This window comes from Apus apus, chromosome 1 (genome assembly GCF_020740795.1).
Source record: "Apus apus isolate bApuApu2 chromosome 1, bApuApu2.pri.cur, whole genome shotgun sequence".
Taxonomy (NCBI): domain Eukaryota; kingdom Metazoa; phylum Chordata; class Aves; order Apodiformes; family Apodidae; genus Apus; species Apus apus.
In genome coordinates, this window is record NC_067282.1 from 114,085,549 (window position 1) to 114,110,914 (window position 25,366).

At 38.4% G+C, this 25,366-nt stretch overlaps 1 protein-coding gene across 3 annotated transcripts; it reads right to left on the reverse strand.

Moving 5' to 3' along the window:
* PRPS2 (phosphoribosyl pyrophosphate synthetase 2) lies at positions 1 to 25,285 on the reverse strand. Of its 3 annotated transcripts, none has more exons than XM_051608843.1 (8): positions 25,102 to 25,285; positions 15,417 to 15,600; positions 12,872 to 12,892; positions 9,200 to 9,298; positions 8,058 to 8,182; positions 5,605 to 5,778; positions 1,951 to 2,110; positions 1 to 1,007 (listed from the first exon to the last, which is right to left on the reverse strand). In XM_051608843.1, the coding sequence occupies exons 1-8, from the start codon at positions 25,221 to 25,223 to the stop codon at positions 915 to 917; spliced, it is 978 nt and encodes a 325-aa protein (XP_051464803.1). In that variant the 5' UTR covers positions 25,224 to 25,285; the 3' UTR covers positions 1 to 914. The 3 variants fall into 3 exon arrangements, with proteins under 3 accessions (XP_051464803.1, XP_051464805.1, XP_051464804.1); XM_051608845.1 differs by lacking the exon at positions 25,102 to 25,285 and adding an exon at positions 23,970 to 24,007; XM_051608844.1 differs by lacking the exon at positions 12,872 to 12,892.
* Between the last annotated feature and the right edge of the window lie 81 nt (positions 25,286 to 25,366).

The following is a 25,366-nucleotide window of genomic DNA, read 5'->3' on the forward strand; positions in this document are numbered from 1 at the left end:
TATTTTCAAATACTTTTTAATCAAGTAAAAGTGGGTAGAGACCAGCTTGTATAAATACAAATGTGTTTAAATTTTGTTTGAACTTTGCATAGTGAAGCTTTACACTAATAACAGGAAAACTGCTATGAATTTATTCATATGATCACAATCAAGGCATGTCAAAAACTACAAGGAAAAATGAAATTTAAAACACACTGGTAAGAGATTAAATGTTGGTCCTTATTATTGCAACACATTAAATTAATAATCCCAGGAATACTGAAACATTAATCTTGCAGCAGAAGTCAGTAACTAATAAGAAGAGATGTTAAGCAAATGATTTAATGTAATGAGAACTTTACAAAAGAAAGCAGCAGCCACATATATAATTGTGGAAAAGAGAACACGAAGTGTATGAAACAGTTAATACTATGGATGTGGCAACAGTTGCTCAAAATTAACAGGAAGTTTACATTCTGTTAGGGCATACAAAATACTGTTCGTGGTAGTTAAGCGTAACAAAACAAAACCCAAGAGCTGCTTGCCTGACAGATGAATAGATACAAAATACCCAAGCCTGCAGCATTTAGTTTAACACAGAAAATGATCTTACACGCATACTTCCATTTCAATTCTAGATACAGTATGTAGTTCTGTCTAGAAAAACATATCTGAAGCAGCAGTTTGATGCAAAGTGAGGATAGGCACATACACAACACACAAGACTTCCAAATTCTCAAGGGAATTCATAGTTTCTGCAAGATGGAGATTTATTGCCCATTTACAGAGAAAAAACTGTAATTATAAGACAAATATAATAATTAAACATATAAGCTCTGAAATTGTACAAAGGTACAAATTTCTTGTGGTTGAGATATTGTTAAAAACAACAGTGCTAGCTGAAGGGACTTTTGCAAAGATGCAGTCTCCTGCCGTTACAAGGGGACGTGACTGAACAGGTAAGACACAGATTCACCATTGTGTGTCCTTCGAATTGCCTCAGCCAGGATCATGGAAATGTCAATAAACTGAAAGAAAAATCAAGAAGATTCTATGGGATGCCAAGAACAATAAACAATACAGTTTACAAACATTCAATTTACCATTGTGCTCTGTTGCCTCTTTCTAGGAAATAAAACAACATGAAAGCATTAGGTAATTAACACATACAAAAGAACAACAGTAATACAAAACACATACTCAAAAATTGAGTAAGAAAGCATTGAATAAGACCGCTGCACAGGCCTATGAGTGCAGACTTCTGGCACATGGCATGTTGCAAAAAAAGAGGCTATTCCAGCCATTAGATGGCAGTGTCCCCTTGACACAACACTGTAAGGGAGTTGCACCTTCAAGTCCTTGCCTTGTTTAAATAAATAGCAAATACATCTGAAGCTTTTTAAAAAGTCAATGTTGCATTAAAACCCAACCTTTCACGCTTCCCTCCACTCTGTATGAAGGAAAAACTCCAAAAGGGACACATGACTTCCCAGAACAAACTAATGTAAAAGCTATTAACATACATCAGCTTTGTATTTTCAGTTTGTTTTTTTATAAGAAACATGTTATTGTTATATGGAGCATTTTCATCAGTGTATTTTACAAAAAATTATGAAATCATCTTATGTTTCTGTGGCAGCTACAATAGCATCATTAGTTAAGTCTCTACATATAAATATTTTATCATTAATATCAACGAGAAACCAAAAACCCAGCCAATTTTACATTTGCCCCTCTATCACAGTCAGGCACACAATCTGTTGCAAATATCAAATATTTTGCAATACTGTATTGTACTACTCGAATCCACTTAAAACAGTTCTTTGGCATGTTTTAGCAAGATGTGCTGCAAACAGCAAAGCTGCACAATGTATTTTAGAACAGTATTTTCCTCAAGGCACAAATCCTAGAACCAGTGAACAGTAAAACACAAATCCCAAGTTAAAACAGATGATGCAAACACCACTGTACCTGGATTTTTGGGCAATGTTTCATTTTCTCTTCTTGGGGGATTGTATTAGTTACCACGACAGCCTCAAATGATGCATTATTAATCCGAGAAATTGCAGGACCAGAAAAGATGCCATGAGTAAGAATGGCATAAACTTTAGTAGCTCCAGCAGATACTAACCTGTAGAACATGAAGGGAAAATGCTATATGCATGTTTACAAACACAGCTATAGATGAAGCTGGATACAAAACTCTGTCGAATACATTCTATACAAATTTCTGAAATAAGTTTTACACACAAATTCCTCCAGGAAGCGACAGAGATACAAATAACTACAAAATAATTCTGATTATGTTAAACTTATTTGTGTAAGTCTCAAAAATATTAAAAACTGCTTATTAAATAGAATTACAGAATGGTTTGTGTTGGAAGGGACCTTAAACATGATCTAGTTCCAACCCCCCTGCATGGGCAAGGACACCTCCCACTAGATCAGGTTGCTCAGAGCCCCATCCAACATGCCTTTTGAACACTTCCAGGTATGGAGGGCAACCACAACCTCTCTGGGCAACATGTTCCAGTGTCTCATCACCCTCACACTAAAGAATTTCCTCATAATGTCTAACCTAAATCTACCCCCTCTTCCAGTTTAAAGCCATTCCCCCTCATCCCCTTTACAAGTCCATGTAAAAAGTCCTTCCCCAGCTTTCCTCTAGCCCCTTCAGGTACTGGAAGGCTGCTATAAGGTCTCCCTAGAGCCTTCTCTTCTCTAGGCTGAACCACCCCATCTCCCTCAGTGTCATCACTGGAGATGTGCTGCAGCCCTCTGATTATCTTCATGGCCCTCCTCTGAACTGTCCCCAGGAGCTCCACGTCCTTCTTATTTTGGGGCCTTCAGACGTGGACACAATACTCCAGTGGGGGTCTCACGAGAGCAGAGGGGGAGAATCACCTCCCTTGATGACCTGCTGGCCATACTGCTTTTTATACAGCCCAGGACACGACTGGCTTTGTAGGCAACAAATGCACATTGCTGGCTCATATTGAGCTTTTCATCCCCAATACTCCCAAGTACTATTCCTCTGCACGGCTGCTCTCAATCCATTCTCTGCCCAGCCTGTATTTGTGTTTATCAATATTTATCAGTAGCAGTGCGAATAATTTAAAATGCAGTACTTTTGACCATATCAGCACAACATACAACTGAATTTTAGTACAAGTTTTCCATCATAATCAGGCAAAAATCAAGAAGGTTGGGTGGCAATATTCACAACTCTGTTGTGCCTCCATTATTGTCCACCTTTACTTTCATTTGCAATTAAAACAATTCTGCTTGGAAAGAGTTTCTGAGGAAGGAGAAATGTTAATGATTAAAAGCCTAACTTAACTGCAAGGTTGTGGGAAGACATGCTGCTGATCCAACCACACAATGAAACGATGCATCACAGGAGAAAAAACAAAGTATAAATCAAAGAACTACAACACCCTGTGAATGAGATAGAATCTCTTAATTTGGTTTTGACTGGCCTCTCTGCCTCCAGATGTTCAGCTATATCTTAGCTGCTTTTCTAGTCTTAAGCACTGAGGCCCTGAAGAATGTTATTTTATCACATCAGAGCATAACCACAGTAAGATAAGAAAAAAAACTTCTCTTTGTGAATGACTCAACAGAATAAAAGTTTTCTCATCGTACTCAGCACTACATTTAGTAGCTACAAACTACAAGGAGGGTGCACTGTGACAGGGCAAGTGTGTACTGTGTGTACTCAAGTTTGTACTTCAGCAACCTCATCAGCTGTACCTGAAAACACATTCCTTAGTTGATCTGCTTGATACGCCTCCAGGTTGCTGAGACAAAAAGAAGTCTAAAAAGTGTTTTGGTGAGCAAGTCTAATTAAGCACAAAGTACATCTCATCTAGATTTGGTATTAATGAAAAGCACTTCATCATGCCAAGAACATGATATAAGGCAGCATCACTCATGCATAATCATCTTTGTTTGTGAACACTGCAGATAAGATTGAAAGTTTCTTGATTACCTCAAGTTGTGCCAGAAGAGGTTTAGATTGGATATTAGGGAAAAATTCTTCACTGAAAGGGAAGTCAGGCACTGGAATAGGATTCCCAGGGAAGTAGCTGAGTTGCCATCCCTGGAGGTATTTAAAAGACTGGCAGATGTGGTGCTTAGATAAATGGTTGAGTGGTGGGTTCAACAGTGTTAGGTCAACAGTTGGACTCTGATTTTAAAGGTCTTTTCTAACCAAAACAATCCTGTAGTTAAAATAGAGTCAGGCAGGAAGTACCACATGGCCTTTTTTGGAGGTAAGAATACTTGATACTCTCATAGTGTCTACAGAACAGGGATAAATTCAAAGTGCTCTCAGCTGAGATTAACTTTAGAAAGGACTGCATCCCGGAATAGCAATAATACAGTAAATGTTCAGCAACATAAATTTAAAAGTATTTCTGTCTCTTTCTTCAGTAGTTACTTCCCACTTCCAGTGTGCACTACTTACAACCACATGGTAGTAAGCTTTGCTATAAAAAAATATCAAAGTGTAAGATCTTTGAACAGAAGATTTAAAACCTCAGGACTCTGGCCAAGTTCAGACTGTAGCCTTTGACTTTCCAAACCAAAGTTGGCAGCACATGTTTGGATATGAGTGGACAGGCAGGAGTCCTTTAATTTAGTATTGCTCAACTGTAATATGCCACATTTGTTCTTAATGAATTTCAGTCCTTTTCTCAAATTTGTCAAGACAATTTTGAAACTAGAGTTACTGCCATAAGTATTAAGTTGTGAAGCTACATCAAGAGGAACAACTATTAATTTTTAGAATCAGCCATTTTGTTTTAAGGGCTAGAGACATTACCAAAGTTCAGTGCCATCTGTAATGCCAACTTCTGTGGAAAAAAACGCTACTGCTACCCTGAAATGCAGCAGCATAAAGTCAGCAGGAAAACCGTACAGTAATGCTTTCTACTGAGCACTGCTAGAGCTTCAGTTAAGATCATGGGTCTACATTCACATGCTCCATTTCAAGAAGCAGACCAACTGAGAAGAATCCAGAGGGCATCAACAACAGCGCAGAAGTCTAGAAACCATATGGAAAGACTGAACAAACTGAAGTTACTTAATCTAGGGGGCAATGAGAACATTCTTCAACTAACTTCCAGAAAAAAGACAGGAGAACGTACTCTCACCTCCCTAGATTAAAAAGACAAGCAGATTGATACTGAAGATGTACATTAAAGATTAAACATGCATTGAACACTGGAGAGAAAATACTTTGCAATGTTAAATCTAGTAAAGCTTTATCTAGAGAGTAGAAAGGCTTCATGTTGAGGTTTGAGAAGCAAATGATTTTCTAGCTCATTTCTGCCTTGGAACTGACAAATACACTAGATGGCCCAAGTCCCTTCCAAGTTATATAACTTTTTATTTATTCTGTTCTCTTTTTAAATAATGTATTTCTGTAAATATTTCTTCAATTCCATTTTCTAAAGGACACATCTTGACCACAGGACTGTGATGTATAGACTGAAGGATCAGAGTGACTTCATGCTACAGGGAACAGGTTGGGTTATAAGCATGCAGCACGTGGCAACTGTGTTCATTGGCTACCTGCAGGTTAAAGTACAAGACAGTGGGACAGTTCCTAATAATACTTACTTGTCTGCTGCATGACATATTGTGCCACATGTATCAGCCATATCATCGACAAGAATTGCAACTCTGTCTTTCACATCACCAACCAAGACCATTCTGTCCACTTCATTTGCCTTCTTTCTTTCCTTATGAATGAGAGCAAATTCCACATTCAGTCTGTCAGCGATTGAAGTAACCCTAAGTTACAGGAAGAAATACATCACATTTAGAGAATTATTTTAAAAGAAAGAACAGACGAATGCATGCCATAGAACATAGTTTTTATGTTCCTTGCCTTTCAAGTTACTGCAGCACAAACTCTTGCAAGTAATAAGACAGGTAAAGGGCAAGCTTAAGTCACTGCTAAATAAATACGACCAAAGAGTCTTCAGCTATACTCCAGAAACTGATTTTTTAATTGAATTAACTTTGGTTTGCTGTCATTGAGTACCTGGCTTTGAAAACATTTCAGCTATTCACAAGCTCTTACTAAGCTGCTACAATACCTAGTCATACTAGATAATATAAAGTGGAGGTAACCTCAATTCTAAGCCTAGAGCAGCCTGCACTTTAACATCCTAACTGAAAATACCATTGCAGCAATGAGAAACCAAACCAAAGGAAAAAAAACACACAAGTTAACAGTGATTAATAATTCTTTCAGCAGTACTTGACTAGTAATCAAGCAGCTTAATTTGTTACCAATTCCCTTAGCAATATATCTTGCTTACAACTATTCAGGGTGACCTCTGGTGGCCAGACAAACCTCCAAGAACAAACTGAATTTCTTACAGACTTCCAATTGCTTTTTTCAGGTTTTTTAATATACCAGAGCTGCTAGGTATAAAGACACAGAAAAAACAATACTATGCTTTTTTCTGGTGCTCATATGCTTATGCTGGTGCAACCTTGTAGCCTGTCTTTTCTGAATATTGTTAACAAGGTTATTAACATACACAGTTTTAATAGAGAACACAGTTTTGCTTCTTTACTGCTTAAATATGAAGGAATCTCCATTTACTGCTACTACTATTTCTAAATTTCTTTAACGCCTACAGATTTAAAATTTTAAATACAAACTTTCTTTACATTCTATGAACTTTTCATTAACCCGAGTATTATATTGAAGATCTACATGTCTTAAACAGAATGGCAAAATAATTCTCTTTACACTACTGGATATGAAGAAGCTGTGAATTTATTGAAAGCAACATCTCCTACTTCACCAGCAACTGCTTCGTTGCATTACAACAGAAAGGTACAAAAGTCAGACTATCATTGTTAAATACAGTTAAATACAGTGAGAGTCCTCAAAAAATAAACTCTCATTATCAACTTGAGAATATAAAAATATTTGCTAGAGGCAAAAAATGCTTTCTGACTTGAATTCTAAGCAAAAGCTGTATTTTGTGTAAAAAAACAACTGTGAAAACAACAGTGTTCAGATAGGAATTAACAAAGACATGCAATTGACTAAGTAATCTGAACTTTAGAATGCTTTCTAAAGTTTATATTCTTCACATCTTCGACTTGGTTAATCTAAGCACGAACAACGATGGACTTCTAATCAGTCTTATTTTCTTTTTATTAATAGAACATGAACATTCAGAACAGACCCAAGGACTTCAATTAAAATTATATTATGCCAGTCTTTCACATTTTTCCCCATACTGCATTCCAAACATTGAAATAACTACAGGCTTTCAGGATTCTTGCTTCATTTGTCTGTGTTCCCATTCAGTTTTGTAGCAGCAGCATCATTAATAAAGCTTGAGAACAAGCATTTTGCCTCAATGGCAATGCTTTATCATCTCACAAGCTGGCATGCTTGTGAGCTTTTGTATTACTTTATACCCAATGGATAGCAAAGGAAAAATAGTCTACTGAATGAGTAATGCAAGCTGCAAATGAAGAAACACTCCAGCAAACTACCTTCTCTATTTTCACCTTTGGATACTCAAAACAAAATTTTGCTCCCCTTCTCTAGTATTCACAGTGCACAACTTGGGGTGAGAAGTTTTGCAGCTGGAATGCAGTATCTATAAGAAAAAAGAAACATGACTCAAGCAAGCTCTTACCTAAATGTCGCCAGGTACAGTGGGGATAGGCCATTTGCTTTGATAGAGAAGGGAAACTTAGGCAATTCCAGAGCGAAGCAGGAAGAGGTGCAGCAACTGGACTAAAGAAGCAAGCAGCAGGAAAAGTCTCTTCCCTCCTGTAGAGGGATTCAGCTAAAGAGGCCATATGCAGGGAGAGAGAAAAAGATTTTCTTTAGAGTATAGAAAGCTCCTGGATGTTTTCAAGCATGAACAACATGGAAAGAACTAGTTATTCTGTTTTTACAATGCAGTTGGATTAACAGTGATTGGCCCTATGTCTTGCACAATTCATTGAAGAAAAAAAAAAGAGAACTAGACAACCTAGTGCATCAACCACTAACTATATGGAAAACTAATAGTTTTAGGCTTGTATCATACCTTTTTGCACCACCTGCATCAGGTGAGACTATGATACAGTTTCTCCACTCCAAAATGTTCTCTTTAATCCACTGAAGCACTGCAGGTTCTGCATACAGGTTATCTACTGGAATGTCAAAGAAACCCTAGTCCGAAAGAGAAAAAGATTTTCGTGAATATATTTTTATGACTTAGCAAGAACAAAGACATAGGGCAAGAATCAAGCCTTTGCCTTTCATATTACAACTCTAATTAGTATTTTACACCGGCCTAATTCTGCCCTCTGCTATTACCTTCAAATGCAGTGGAAATCAGACAAATATTAAGGTCTCTAAAAATCTCACCCAAGAGTAATTAAGAACTGCTGTTAAGGCACATAAAAATCAGGAAAGGTCAGTTTCAGGCATTCAAGTGAATTTATGCTTGTGAAAAGCTCTCAAAATATCCAGTGAGTAGTAATACACAACCTCCATAAATTTCAACTGCTTGACGTGAACAGCAGCATTTCAGTATGTGGAAGATTCAAGTTAGTATTACTAAACTCCAGAAATTGAATCTATTTGTGCAATTTGTAATTACAAGAAATCTGTGTTAGATCACAAATGCAACTGGCTTTTTATTTGTATAATAACAAGAAAAGTTAGTATCTAGAAAAAACAAGGTGTCCTGAAATTAGGTACTCAAGAATTACAACATCTGCTCTGTGTTTGATAAGAGTTTTGTGATTTGCTGGATTCATTAGTAAACCAGCTGAGAGCTGTTAGTGTCCACCTCCACTTCTCTTAATTGATCCCTTGGCTGTAACAACAAAACTCTACCTAGGGCAATACTGTATCATCTGTCCAGGCCAAGATGAAGAGAACTTCCCCCAAACCAGTATGTTTTATATTCTGGAAGCTCTTGCACTAGACTTGGTAAATCCACTAAAGAGTCCAATGACAAGTATTCAAAATGCCTGCAAAATTACATCATAAAAAAATCAAGGCTGGTCTGTTTCAAAAAGGGAATTTCATTAGAAACAGATAGTAAGTTTCTCCAAACCCTGAGAATTTTATTGCTGTACCTAGCCTTTCAAAGTAATAAGGAAAAACCCCAAAATTAGTATTAGACTTCCACATTAATTTAGTAAAGCCCCTAGCCAGTCAGCAAAAACTGATAGTTACCTGGATCTGAGAAGCATGCAAATCCATGGTGATGATGTGGTCAGCCCCTGCAACTGATAGCATGTTGGCAACAAGTTTTGCAGAGATTGGAGCACGACTCTGAGGAATAAAGCACAAATGTTTGCATTTTAAAAAGATTACTAGATGCAAGGAGTCAGAAAATTGGCTTATTTTATTGTTGTTTTTTTTTCCTTTTAGAATACTTGGACTCTAGATATGAAGAGCACCAGAACTTTAGTCAAACTGGCCCGTCAATAGCTAATCTTGTTATGAGCTTTTTGAAACTCAGCAAAACATTTATGAATATCTAAATCAGTTTATAGTCTGCCTAATATTGCTTTGTAGCAATTAGACCAACAAGTAGATAAAATTGGTGATATTATTTTTCAGTTCTTCCATTTAAAACTTTCAGCTACCTTTTCCATAGCAGACTGACAATCTCCATTTCTGTAAGCCACTACCCTACATTAACATCAAACTCTCAAGCAACTATCCTGTTCCCAAAAATATTGCCAAAAACAAAGATTGAAGGCAGAGTGAAGCCAACTTTTGAAAACAGTGCTTTAAAAAAAATTTAGTATCAAGCATTTCTTCATGATACAGTAAAGTTTGTAACAGGTCTATGCTGGCAGGGTTCTCTACCCTGGCCTGTTTATTTTTATTTTTTTTTTTTTTTGCTAATTCATGCTTAATTGTTAGATGCAATTTGGGGCCAAGAATTCCCAAAAGGGACAGAAGGAGGGAGGATGAAAAAACAAAAACAACCAACAGAAGTGGGAAGAACAAAAGAGCAGCAAAAAATCTTATTAGGAAGTTAGTGCCAATGTCAAGTATTTTTAAAAAAGTTACAAAGATACAGAACAAACAGCAACATTAAAAAACAGAATATGAAAAAATCATGACAGAAGGATATCTCACTTTTTTTTAGCAACTCCAAAGTTTCTTCAGATTTTTTTTCAAGCTCTGAAAAAAGCTGTCACCCTAGACAACTTTCCCTGTAACAGAAATACTTCACAAAACCTTCTGTTTTCTTTTTGCCAGTCTTTAAATACAGCTAATAGCTGCCAATAACACTAGCCTGAAGGCTGAACTCCAATTCAGAGGTTTCATCTCACTATCAGATTGGTTTTTTTGCTGGCACAGTGTTCCCTCCTGCTACACCTCTACCAAGCAGCACCACTTAGTTGCCTAAGAACCTCCTCTCCCTTCAGCCCATACACATGGAATATCTCTGCTCTCCCTCTATTGATGCTCATGGGCACAACCTTTTTGGTAGGAACCACCACCAATTCAGCCTGGATGCTTTTCTGTCTGCTTCATATCAAAGAGCTTGTATCTTCCTCAAAACTTTTGCTAATTTAAGTGGAAATTAGCATTTGTCTGTTTTAACCTGTAGATTGCCAGCATACTTCTAGAAAAGAAATGGAGACATTGCAGTCTCTTATGGCTGGTTCAAGTTTATCATCATTACAAAAATTTTTCATTTTGAAAGCCATCCCTTTTGTTTATGTTTTAAAGAATATCACCACCATTTGGTCTGCGTAAGATACAGAGAAGATACACAACAGTTAGCACTCCCCTAGATCTCTGCAATTCAAATGTGTATAGCTTCCATAAGAGTTTGCTATCACTAGTGCTTCAGTACAGATAATTTTCCCATTACTGAGGACGATGCTTGCTCGTCATTTCAGTTCAGCTTTGTAAAGGCCTGACTCAGCAAAAGCTTTCTGGCTACTTCTGTTATTAGTAGGAAACGTTTTGTTTGTGCCATTCAAGTTCCTGACCATTTCAGATCATCTTGGCATTATAAACTAACATTTTTAAGCTGGGCTTCAAAGTAATTTTGGATGTCTGGCAACATCTAATAAAACAAAGACTTACTGTCTTATAATATCTTTGTAATATATAGTTTGAAGCTACAGCTAAACTGGACTTCAGGTGATGTTGAAACAAGAGGTTTGCTCCCCTGCTTGTCCCTTCCCTTCTTCCCAGGCTATACACTTTCACCATTTTCCTTGTCCTGCACACCAGGACTCATCTGAACTTACAGCAGCCAGATTAAGCAGCCCAATCGAAAGAGAAGGGAAAAGAAGACGGCAAACTAGGACCACCCCCTCTGGTAGAAACAAGTAACTAGTTCTGGCTAGCTGTTAAAGGCAAATTACATTCTTCCCAGAATGTCATTTACAAATTCCATTGCATCTGTCATACTGAATTTTGCTTCCCCCTCCCCGTTTCTGTTCAATGTGAATACCACTTAGCTTGCCTCACGTGTCAATATCCTAAGTATCTCCATAAAAAAACAAAACAAAACCCAGAATACCTTCCTTTTATCTTCATCATAAAAAAACCAAAATACGTTCCTCTGTCAAATACTAATGTATACATTACCAGTTGGTACCTCTTCTCCTTGACCTTGCAGGCTCCCTTCCCAGAGGAAAAACTTGAAGATTTTACCACTAGGTAACTTGTTCTAGCAGACAAGCACACATCACAGATTGCCTATGTGTTGGTGGACAGAGGATCTTGGAAGGAAAGACAGCCAGACACCCATAGCTGTTTCTCAAGAATGGGATAGTAGGAGATTGAGAAAAATGAAGCTTGCAGCTATCTGACAGTTTCCTTTATAGAAAATTATGCATTGGAAAAAAACATACGACATGCTCAAAAGGTTTTAAGATTTGACGACTTGCACAGAAAATAGGTTTTGTGCTACAATACGATCCAAATAGAAAATTTTAAAAATCAAAGGAAGCATATTCATGGGAACCTCAGATAACCTGGCCTCATTATTCAGAAACTTGAATGACAAAGGTAGATGAGAACTCAAGTTTTTCTTTATCTTGGAGTTTTGTAAGGCTTGCTTGTGATCAGAGAGACAAGAACACACAGACATTCACAGTATTTATTAATTGTTCATGCTTTGACACAATTTGAAATTAGTTTCAGGATTATTATTGTGAAACACAACATTACATTATGTACAGAAATTAAATTGTAAAAAAAACCCAAAACAATGAGTTTTTAGTTCCTAAGCAAATTCCCTGCTTATATATAACAAAATACATAATTATTTCTTCCTTTGTGATGCATTACAGATATATTCACAATTCTTACAATTACAAGGGGCAGAAGGAAATCCACAAAGCTAACAACCTCACAGGAGTAAGTATGCAAGGACAAATAGCTGAAAGTAAAAGTTGTCCATCGAGATTAAAGCTCTGTTGCCTTTAAGCATCTTATTACATTGTCTTGCTCAAAATGCATCACATGCATGCTGGACAAAAAAATGCAAATAAAAAAAATCCCAAAGATTTATAACTGGTACTTTCACTTCCAAGAAAGCCAGTTGTGATGTGTATGGATACCAAGTGTTCACTAATGCATTAGCTAAATTTATTGTTTAAAAAATGAGATATGCTTTGAAGCTTCAGAAGTTGACAGCCATTATCTTGAACATCCAGATAATTTTTTAAACTTCAAGGTAGGAGTTTTCTAGTACCAAATTATTCCACAGAATTACTGTCATGGCCTAGGTGAAACACAACTGAACTCAAGAAGTGAAACTGAAAATGTTCCCAGTTATACATAATGTAACCCAGTAAGTTTCACCCTTTAAGGCCATATTAGTGGAAATGCATAGCGTTAGATTAAAAAAATAAAGATACCTACCCAACGCTCCACGGACCCCTTCTACAAATCAAAAAAACAAAGTTACATGAGCTGTAGAACACCAAACTCACCTGTCACTCTACTTCTAACTTATCTCAAAGGCATCTCTGCAGCATCCTACATAAAAATGTGTCCTGCCTATAGCTTGGAAAGTTAGCCTAATTAGAAGATATATAAATGGAACAATGGACAAAGCACAGATACACCTGAGCTAATTATAAATTTGGTAGCTTGTGTATCAATTTTATGGTAGTTCTTGTTTGCATCTAAATTTATCAGCTTTTCTAGGATACTCAGCAAGCCTGTCTTTTTCAAAACCTGTTTCTCATTTAAAAGCTAGCCCAGGTTAAGCGCTAAAATTTCCAGAGTAGACTACACAGGCCTTGTTCAAACTGTGATTTTTTTTTTTATTGCAAGGTCCTTTCCTTTAATAAATAAATCAAGAGCACTTCCATTATTCTCAGCAACCATAACTGCAACAAAGGCATGAAGAATACAGTTATTTCAAACAGCAAGAACTCAGTCTATGTAGTTACTTATGCATTAAAGTCAACACCTTAAGTTAAAACCAGAAAACAGCATCCAGCTAGTAAAGATTTTACTGCTTCAGTTCATAGGCAAGCAAATTACAACAGTATCTTTCACCAGCGAGGAAAAAAAAAATCTTTGTATAATTATAGGAAGAAAATGGCTGGCACTTTACTGGCACTTCAGGCAGTGTACAAAGCTTGTACATTCAACGTGGGTCAAAGATGAAGTGACATGATGCAATCCAACAACAGGAAGAAAGATCTCCCTGTCAATAAGCTGCCCAATATTGACAAGTGCATTATAACTCATTTTGCAACATGGAGGTTAACTACCAAGGTTACTGACCAAAGATGGCAAACATTTTCTCAATTGCAAAACAGAGGTTAAATAAAAATAAATGGCTTGCCTAGAACTCCAGGAGAACTCTGACATCCAGAGAACAGTCTAGAAAAACACTCAAAATCCCTGTTAAAATAACTTTCCTAGGCTGCCCACCTTCAAATGGCATTTCTAAAAGACAAAATGCTCCTGGGTGGCATGTTGGGCCCCCACACTGTGGGTGTCTCTTGGAAGTCTGCCACATGGATTTTGGTAAGCTCAATGCATGGAAAACTTGGGACAGACTCATCCTTTTCTCACACGAAGAACTTACAGGATGGTCTAGCAGAATTTTCCAGTATTAATTTGGAAATCAAAATATACCGAGATGCCTTCCTTCCCTTTCAACAATGTTTACTATTTCCCTGTCAAGCTCCTTTGATAGAAACAAGTATCTCAGCTCTCCTGATCAAGGGAAAACATAATTCAATACAAAACACCACAAAAATGAAGTTCCAAAAGATGGAGGCAAAGAATAGGGATCTACTATGTAGTTGCTGAAACCTGCTTTTGGAAGTATACCAAGTATGTCTTGATATTGTTTGCATGGTGTTAGAGACCCTGCAATTAAAGAATGAACACAATTGAAAAATAACTTTTTTTGTATTTAGTGTCATTCTAAGACATAACAGGCTGATCATTACATATTTTCTAACATCTGCTATTACTTTTAGATTCTTCATTACTTCTCAGTCCTGTCATGTTTTATATATAAGAAGGTAAGGAACAGCAGAAGGCTTTCAGGATGGTCTGTTTGATGTTCAAAGTGAAAGGAGGGACCAGTCCATTTATGGGTAGTATCAAAGAGGGGCAATTTTCCAGAAAGACAACCAATGCAATCCCATCTTAAAAGCCAAATCTACATTTATTCTTGTTCTGTCCAAGTGAATGTAGGTAACAGTAACGTTCACATAACATATTAGAAGTTTTCTGCATATTTAGTAGAGATGGAAAAGTCTTGGTTTTTTATTTTTTTTTATATATATATATATAAATCAAACTCTGTGGCAGACCAAATTCAGGAGAAGGGCAACAGAATCAAAAAAGTATTTTGGGGGTTTCCATACAATTTTTGGTCTGCATCAATTATCACAGATATACAACCTTTTTAAAAAATCTGTCTCGAAGCATAAAATAATGTTTTTATTAATTACTGTTATGCATTGAAGATTTAATCCGTTCCTTCCATTTGGCTCTCTGCTTAACTATTTAGGGTAAAACCTACCGACATAGGGGTTACAGCACTTCAAATTTGGGATTTAATTCCACGAAATTAAAATGTTTAAAAGGGTGTATTCACTTCACATATATATAGATGTGAGGGAAAAAAAAAAGCTAGAAAAGGCAGGAAAAACAGTCCCATAAGGTAAGGTCTGCTAGCAGAGTATCCTACAAGATAACACACACACAGAGTGTACCTCTAAAAACTGAAGGAGTGTCAATTATCGAAACACAAGCAAAAAATAATTTATTGTCTCCATTCCTCTATAGACAATATAAATGAACATTTAAAAAAATAATAAAAAAGCAAATATGTGATGTCAGTTGAATTTTTGTGACAATGTTTCATCTCCAAAACTTTCAAGTAAACAAGCTAAAAAAAAAAAAGCCTTCTAAAATTACAGTTCTTACCTACCTTGTCTTTCTTATCTTGCCTGGCATACGGAAAACATGGAATTACAGCCGTCACTCTGGAGGATGATGCAATCTTGCAAGCATTGATCATGATGAGCAGCTCCATTAAGTTGTCGTTTATTTCTCCACAGCCACTCTGGATGATATACACATCTTCTCCTCTCACACTTTCACCAATCTCTACACTGAAAGAGAAAGAGAGGACCATTTAAATACCTGAATTACTGGAAAAGCATTAATAAAGAATAAAAAAAACAAAAACATTTTAACAAACTTTCATAGGTTTATGCCCATTTAGATTATTTTTTTTACTGTAATTTGGATAAGTGTCCCCTTGACACAGTGTCTACTAAGCAAGGCCAAAATTCACTTCAGCCTAAAATATGGTCTTTATAAGGTCAGTGCCAACCAACATGTAATCATCGCTATAGCACTCATGCAGCTCACATTGTTATAAAATTTGATACTGCTTTTTTTAATTTGGCTTGTATATCCTGTGACCTTGCCATCCTTCATTTAAAGAATAGCCTAGATTAGTACAGAATCAAAGTCAACTTTAGAGCATTAAATAATACCTACATTAAAGCACCTCCTTAAAAATGGCAACCATTTTTCTATGATAATTAAGATGTTACTGATGTCAAAAAACTATTGCATTTTGGAGAAGTAACTACACATCAAAACCAGAAGTCAGGTTAAAATTTACACTATGCTGTTCAAGTATTATTATTATTGTTTTTAATAATATCTTAGAGTAAAGCTAAGAGAGCTGCTCATCAACAGCTCACCATGACTAAACAGCTCTCATGTTTTGTCAGTTATTTGCTCTAGCTGTGCTTACACACTTTGGTTCCTTACGATCATATTAAAGTTATTTTATTCACCCAAAGATTTCAAGGCAAATTCTGGCACTGACCACTGCTAACACCACAGAACTCAAAAATTAAGTACAGCTTATAATTATACTGGAAAATTAAAACAAGTCACTCAAATGTGGAGTCTTTTTCAATCTGAACCTGAGCAAGAAAAATCTACTGCTGAATCACACTAACTTACCACACCTGTTTCTCCAAAACTTATACATAAAACCAGCAGACTAACCTTCAATTTTTTTCCCCTGAATCCATCCACAAAGTACAAGAAACATACAGACTTCCTAAATAATGACGTGATCAGACCTTCAAATCCATGCTTTACTAAGTTAGTCTTAATTACTAAACAATAAAAGACCTTGGGCCCCAATTTAGAGGATTGCCTCTTTACCCAAGACACAAATAAGCAAAAGCTTCTAGCTGAAAACTATCCAAATGGCCCAGATGTGGGTAGAATAATTTGATGGGTCCTTCAATGCTGAAGCTTGTTCTAGACACTGCCCAAACAACTTTGATTTATCAGATTTCAAGGTGCTGTGTAAGACTCCTTAGTTTTCTGTAGCTACAAAATACAGAAAGGAATTTACTGCTTAAAAACATCTTAATGGTATGCAAACAGTTGATTTATTACCATCAAGATAGGGGAGTCCATACTCTCAGCACCCCTATTTGACTCCTCCACAGTCCCAAACAAGCTTGAAAAAGACCCTATCTTCATTTTTTTCCTTAGCCAAATACATTTTTTTCCCTACTAGGAGGATTTCTTAAGGTCAAAAAGCAAATCATCCAGGATCTCTGGAAGGACAGAGCTGCTCAGAGACAATGCCATCTGCAGATATGACGGTGTTAACCCATAAAAACTATTAGAGGCTTTCTCCATAGCACAAACCCACAATTTTTGGTCATAAAACTGTTACTTCCCAAGTTTCTGATCAACAGAATAGAGCTGTTCAGAGAAAACTGTTTGGATCAAAATATTTTCTTGGTTTGTTTGCCTTTTTGGAGCTGAAGTAGTTTTGATCAGCGTAACAACTCCATCAAGACCCTAAATATATTCCACAGGCTTAATCAGAAACCCTACCAAAAACAGTTCTGGTGTTGGAACATCAGAGTTCCACTTCCCAAAAGAATGTACAAAGCTAAATAAATAACTTGGGAAACCTGTCATTGCTTCTGAACATTTCTCCAGCTCTGAGAAATGCATCTACCCACTAGTTTATGGACACAGCCTCAATCATCCTTACAGATTCATGGTCATTATTATGAGAGCTCTGAAAAATGATAATTGCCACTTGACTCTGCACATACACAGACCTGCTTAATAATAAGTGTTGTCACATACCACACCTTTGGAATAGGTCCAAAAAAGAAAACCACCACATGCAAAAAAGCTCTAGGGCACCTCTTTCAACCCAGGTTACACTCCAGAACTGGGCATTAACATAGGAGCCATTACAAAGGAGGAAAAAAAAGTAGAAAAAGACTAAGAAACGCCATAAACTTTCAGAGGAGAACATTATTGGAAGTGACAAAGGAGGGCAGAATATGATTTCAGTGCTTGGCAAAAAAAGTAACCACTAGTTTCATAGACACATGTATTATGAAAATACTGAGTGAAAAAATACACAATATTATTGTTCATTATATACACAAAGAACACTGAATTACAACACTTGGAGTTGCTTTACTCCTTTAAAAAGCAGCCATTTCTAAGCACACCTTTAAGAAATTACAGGTTTCAGAAAGTCAGGGAATATATTTCAAGATAAATATAGACCTGGTTAATACAGTGGACCTGAAGTGATGCTGCTTCCATTTTTCAATGACCTTGGGCTAGCAATAACTTTTTCTTCTTGTAAACAACTTAGAAAACAAAAATGCTACTACTTTCTCTCTCAGTGCATTTGAAAAAGTTTTGGTTATGCTTTTCAGTCCAGAATGACATGCTTATTTGGCACACAGAAACGTTATTGTCTGTGTATATGCGTATATAGTAATACCTTTTCTAGTAGACACAGATGTTAAGTGCAAACTAAACTAAATCAAGCTTCAATTAATACTTGCATAGCACTCAGGAGTCAGCCAGCTAAAGGTACCAGAGAATAGCATAATGTAATTATCACCCAAAGATCTCCCAATCAACTGGAGACAGCTGTGCAACAGATCAGCACGTCTTATTGTCTACCTTTTCAAAGACTGGAATTGAGAGGTATTGTGTAGACTCAACCAACAGACACACAGCTGCCCATTTTACCTTCATCAAACCCCAGAGTAAAAGAGAATCAGTCGTGTTGCAAACTATTCCATCAGACACTGACCGCACTGACCACATTGGAGGCGTGCTGGGTCTTTTTGTTGTTGTTGCCGTTTTGTTTGGTAGCTTCAGGGGTTTTTTTTCCATTCTTTCTTAGTTTGGGGGATTTTTTTACCTTTTTTAACATTCAGCTATAAAGAGGCAAACAATAAGAGTCTAAAAACTACAGTCCCAGGTATCTGCAGTATTGTACCTCTAATATATCTTTTGGAGAAAGCTAAGCTAACAGCAGCCAAACTTTGTGACAGCCACCTTATTAACATTACTCCCAAATTCCACTTAGACCACCTAGATCATGACCTAATTAACTGTTTGGGGGTTATTTAAACAATTTGTCATGCTGAGAACACAGAGGAAGGACACAAGACCAAGCTCTTGCCTCAAGATTACAAGCTCTGTTTGTTTTATGCAATTTAATCAAATTCAGCTATTTAGTAACACAGTTTATTTAAACTTCTCGTTCAAGAAGAGTCAACAGAACGCATACATTAAAAGCTCTGACACCACACAACTGTGTTTTAAAGCACAAAAATATAGAAGTTAATAGCCCAAAAAAGTAATTCATTTTGAGCCGGTTGATTGGAATCCATAAGCACTAGGCTGTAGCTGGGAAAGATACAGCAGATGATGAAATCCAGTTTTGAGTGTTGGTGTCTGCCTTCATCTTGCAAAGGTTGATTTGAGAGGTCAATTTAACAAGTAGAAAACTGGACAGACTAACGACCACAAATTAAGGATAAGGCTCAAAACCCACATAGATTACAAATGTATTTAAATGGCTGAAGCGTCCATTAAGCAAAACTCAAAATCAGGCACTTTTAATAACCAGAGAAGAGGTCAAAACTTAAGGTCTAGAGTCCTCATGCAATGTGAAAAACAAATCAATATCTCCAAAGTGATTAAAAAATCCAAATGCTGAATTGGCAGTTCACTGAAACCCAGCCAATGGAAAGCACTAATCTGAGGGGTGTGTTTGACCTCTTACTTTTGGAAACACATTTTGCAGAGTTAAGTCTTTTAACATGAGATCTCCAACTTACTGTGCAAATATTTCAACTGTTGTGATGTTATACAACAAAGCAGGTCCCAGCAAAGCCTGAAGCCACAAAGAACCAATGCAATGCCAGAGTTAATTTTAAGTCTATAGGAGTCCCATATTTTCTGGCACCATGAGCTCTTCCACTTTGACTAACAGCTCCAAGAGCAACCCCTAACAAGATCTTAATTCACAACTGCCCTGTCCTAATGGTGGGCACTTGTGGGTACCACAAGATGGGAAATAGCTTCTTACACTCCACTCTGGCACACAGCCTGCCACCACAAGAGGAATGCACCTTCATTTGAGCAGCTCTGGGTTGAGTCACATGTAGTCCAAAAGGAACTCTCAAAAATTTGGAAATGAAGGTCTAACAAGCCTGAGGACAGGCAGAGAGCCTTCAAAGGCTGAGTACCAAACTCTGCAGCTAAGGACATGTGGGATTGTCAGCTATTATCCACACAGGTAATTTTTTTGTTCTTAGCTTTCAAGCATTTAGTATCAATTTTAAAAGTGTACAGTATACAGCAAACTGAGTAAAAGTGGAAGACTCAAAATACAAGGTTTGAAGCATTTTTGGACCTTTTCTGATTCAAAGCAATTAAAGATGTGATAAATAGCCATATTTTTTGCACCTTCAATTCCCTATATAAACAAAGCATGCACAACATACAATCCAGAAACAAATTTTATCTTTTTCAACCAAGCTGGGAAAATCTGTTTCTCCAACCTTCCCTTGCTCAAGACAGCATAAGCAAGCAGGGATAGAAAGAAACAGCAGCCTCTGCTGCTGCAAGCAAAGCATAACCCCAGCTGTGAATCACTTGCTCAGCATCTGGGTAATACGAACAGTCACTTCACATCCCAGCATGTCTCTATTCCCTACTGCCTACAGCTGATTTAACACCAGCTTATCACCTGAGCTTGCTTACTCCATGATTAGAGATCTGCAAACACTATAACCATCTACTCCAGGGAGGATGATGCAGCTCAGAGCCACGACAGTGGCTGAGCCCAAAGGAACCAGGTTACAGGAGATGTAGTGAGGTCTTGTCTGAGGCAACTGCAGTAGAAGAGCTGGAGGATGGTGAAGGGGATGCAGCAGGGACATGTTACAGCCCAGTGCCAAATTGTTCATCCCTGCTTATATAGCACTGATATGAAAGTTTCCAGGTTTATTCCCATTTTCTTTCCAACTATTTGTTTCATGGAACAAACTGCTTTCATTACCCCCCCTCTGTGTGAAGTAGAAATTCACATCCATCCTTGTAAGATTTCTCCAAGGAAACATCAGGTATTTTTTCCTGACTTCCAACATTAAATTTCAGTCCAAGATACCAGTTTTATTTATTTACTTAAAAACAAATGGCCATCATATCAACAACACAGCTTTTCCCATGCAGCAGATAATATCTCTTTGTAGTCAACCTGTATTTTCCTCTGTAAAAGCTGAACAGCATACAATTAAGTCAGTGTTTCTGAAACAACCCAGCTGCAGCAGCTAAATTCACATATTCCAGACAGAACTTCAGTTCCCTTCCATCATGGATCTATCAAGAAGATCTGCCAGACTCACTTCAGCCAGTGAATCTGACAGGAAGAAGGAAGGAAGTTCACAGGAATCAGTGGGAGCACTAACTTCTTCCACCATGACACATATGTTTAAGAGAAGGCCACCTATGACTCCAGTTTCTCCATTTTGAGAGTAACAAGGACAGAGTTTAATGAAATAGTCTTTAGAGAAGCAAACATACCATATATTGTCACAAAAAATATTTATTGAAGAAGTGATATACATTCAACGAGATATTTTTTTTTATCAGCTGACTCACAAAAATTACCTGCACTAGGATTTAACTGTGTATCAACTGTAATTTAATGCCATCTCAGTGTATTTGGAGACAATTTTTTGAAAAACTCAAGAGCATTTAATATTTGTATGTCTGTCAGAGTTCATGATACTGAGGCTACAACAGACATGCCTGTTCAAGGGCTTCTGCTCCTTTCCTCTTCCTCCAGCCTGCCAAACTCTGCTAACAATGGTTGTTTCTGGGGATTCAAGAAGATAAACTGACTGCCTCCATTGCAGCCCTAACATTTAGCCAGGTAAGTGAGAAGGTGGTGCTATTCAAGCTCCTACCACGACACTGTGGCCGGCACTTAATCAGCACACAAGCTTTGAATACTAAAAAAGAGTCATCTTACACAACCAGGTTATTATTGAGGAGCTGCTTTAGTTAGGATTCCTTGACTTTGGTACTCAGCGGAACAAAAGCATAAAATTTAGCTGGAAGGAGGAAAAAATTTGGCCTTGGATGAGTCTACCAGCAACTCCCCCTCACCTCCTCTAGCACAGACATTGCATTTCTCAGTTAAAGACCTGTGTGAATGATGAATGCCTAAATCGGAAGAGAACTGGGATATTGCAGGATAAACCAGTCTCAGTATAAATTAAAAAGAGAAGCCATTCCCATTTTAAATGTTCTGGAGTTGGGAACATACCTACCCATTTAGCCATAGTGCTTATTAGTTGTGGTCCTGTACCTGGCTAAAATCAGGGTACACAGTTCCTCAAATCCACTTGCATCTACTAAGGATTGGGATGGGGACCTGAAGTCCATTTGAGTTGAAACTGAACGCAAAATATTTACTCTTCCCTCTGCACTATTCTGCAAGCTAGAGTAACTGCAGTCCTCAAAGTAAAGGGTGTCCAGCTATGACCTTCTGATAAGGACTAGAGCCTGGGGCTGAACACATTTGTCAATTTACACAGTTTACATTTATGTTTAAGATAATGCAGCAAACGGCAAAACAGTTTTTTACAAAACCCGAATCTTCTCTGCGAGTTGCTAATTTCACAGATCTGACAAAGCAAGAGTTTGTTGACTCTCAGGCCCAGGCTTATCTGTTTGCACAGGGGTTTTCCCGAGTGTCACTGGGAAGGTTTAAAGGTTCTTTGAGCATTTTTACTATCAGGTTCTAGCATTCTGTTTTTCATAATGCAAATACACCTGTTTATACATGTAAAAATGCAACAAAAATAAAATATTGTCCTGGGTTATCTTTATATAGGAAAAAAAATTTTTTGCTTACATACACATAGGAAGAGCCTTTGCTAAACAGGCTGAAAATCCTAATGCCTCAGGAAAGGACCATTACAACATAAATATAAATCTTTTCTGTATTTTAATTTCAAATATATTCTCGAGGAATTCTCTTATTACTATTGCTGTTTGTTTGAATTAAGAATATCAGCCTACAAAACTCAAAGACCTACTTAAAACATTATGTACAAATGTTCTTGCCGAAGGAAAGACAAGGACTTCATTTTAGAATCTCAAAAGTATGAATTTAAAAAAAAAGAGAACAAAGAAAAAACACTTAAGGATTTAAAGTGTTAAGGCATTTTAATTTCAGGGGGAAAAAAAGTCAGAAAAGAGGCAATGTTAGCCTCACAGTGTTGCAACAGACAAAAAACAGAAATTATGTTTAGATTAGATACACTCCTCATATCTACACCACACTACATCCCCACTTGCTGCAGAAAATAAAGTGGTACTACTAGATTAGCCAAACCACTAACATGCTGCAGTCACCATTACCTACTTGTTAAATGGCAGAGGCCAATATTCCACACCTGGAAAAAAGGTTGAATGATAGAGATTATTGTATCCCAATACCTAGAATTTAATTAACTTCCCTCAAAATTAAATATGCAAGCTTTGGAAATAAATTTCTACCTTGGACAAAGTCTAAATCAATTAATCTCTCATTAAAACAGCAAACCACAGAACTATAGATAAGCAACTCTAGAGAACAAGCATTAAATAAAATTAAACATATGTTAGCAAGAAAGTCATACAATCAAATACACAAATTAAGTTTTATCATGCAGAAAGGAGATCAAAGAGCAAAAAAGTGAGTATGGGGCTGGAAAGACTTAAGAGAAGTTTTAAACCTCCATTCAATCAGGAATGAATAGAAGAGTTAGAGTGTGCAAACATTAGGTTGCATAAACACCAATGGAAGTGGGTTTATAGTAATGCCAGTGAGCATAACTAGAACAAGAGCAATTAAACTGAGAATGCAAAAACATAGACAGAATAGAAGGACAAGCTTTGTAAGAAGAATATTAGAGTACACCATACTAATCCTTCACAGGAAGTAATGAAAACACTCTTGTTTGGGAGATTCAGAACAAGAATAGATAAAAATAAATATACAGTAACCTCAGAGACTAGCCAGCTACTTATGGTAGGGAACTTGTGTTTCAGAATCAGCGGGCACCTTAGTCTCATGCACCTACATAGAAATGCAGTTGCACAGTCTTACCCGCTCATGGGATGAACAGACATCTGTCACCTCAATTTTAAAATTCTTCATAGCAAACCAAGTAAATAAAATAGGTGGGTCAGAAAGCTAAGATGACAAACTAGTAAAGAGAGGCAATATTGGTAGAAAAAGCACTAGGAAGCTCAGGCAGTCAAGATGAGCAAGCTGTCTTCATGGCTTCACACAGGATTTTTTCCACTGTGATCAGTCACTTTCTGCATTTGGCTGGTCAGAAACCTACCACACCTGCACCTTCAGGAGAAAGCCAAGGCCATAACAAGGCAGTGTTGTTCTCCATACAATAACGTGAGGTGTTCTCCTCATGCAGGACCAATAGTCTTGCACTAAGGAGGGGAGCCATACAGGAGCTGTAAGTGGCTCACCACACAGACAACCGGTTGCTGCTGCAAAATAAACACCAGCCACAACAAATCCTCAAGCGTCACTGGACCCAGACTCTTTTTCAAGTGTGTGATCCATCATCACCACCCCGTTCTGACACCCGCTCACTGATGTACTTACAAAAACGTACAGGGCTTACCGTTTTGTAAGTACAAAACTTACGTCCTGTAACTCATAAAACCCAGGTGATTTTATCTTCACAGGAATAAAGCTGATCAACCGTTTAATTAACTCTCTGCGAACAGCGGGGAGGACCTTCACGCTGCCGACAGGCTACCGGCTGCTAATGCCGCCCTCACCCCACGGGAGGATGCTCGCCACCTGGACAGGGGCCGTCACTCCCCTCTTCCCGCGGGACGAGCCCAGGGGAAGAGGCCCCGCGCCGGCTCAGCCCGAGCGAGCCGGGACAGCTGCGGTGCTGCGCCCGCACCCCGGCCAGCCAGCAAGGAGCGCCGGGCTTAGGACACCCCTAACCACGCTCTGCCCCGGCGGCTGCACCCGCACTCGGCCGGAGCCACCCACGCGATTGTGCGGGGCAAGGCCCGCGCGGCTCCCGCACCAGCAGGACGCTCCGGCGCGGGGCCCGCCCAGGGGAGGCGGCGGAGCGGAGCAGCGCCCGGCCGCGCAGGTGTGGCGGGGAAGCGAGCGCAGGTACCGCCGCGCCGCGGCCGGCCGGCCCTCCCGCACGCCGACGGCGGTGGCTGCTGCTGCTGCTGCCCGCCCCACGCACCTGGTCTCCTGGTTGCTGAACTTCTTGGTGACCACCTTGCCCAGCTCCAGCCCGAGCCGGTCCGCCACCCGCTGGGACAGGTCGTGGTGGGAGCTGCCGCTGAACAGCACGATGTTGGGCATGGCGAGAGCGAGGGGATGGGCAGCCCGGGCTCGGCGGTGGGGAGGAGGAGGAGGAGGAGAGAGAGCGCGGGGAGCGCGGCGCGGGGCCAGATAACCGGCGCTGCGGGCCCGCCCAAGCCCCGCCGCCCGGCGCGGGGAGGGGC

Bases quoted from the DNA above. Each gene is read 5' to 3' on its own strand.
- PRPS2 (XM_051608843.1), bottom strand. From the start codon at position 25,223: ATGCCCAACATCGTGCTGTTCAGCGGCAGCTCCCACCACGACCTGTCC. The intron at 2,111-5,604 runs GTAAGTATTATT...CATGTTCTACAG, and splicing joins ATATGTCATGCAGCAGACAA to GTTAGTATCTGCTGGAGCTA. The intron at 1,008-1,950 runs GTACAGTGGTGT...TTTTTCTTTCAG, and splicing joins AACATTGCCCAAAAATCCAG to TTTATTGACATTTCCATGAT.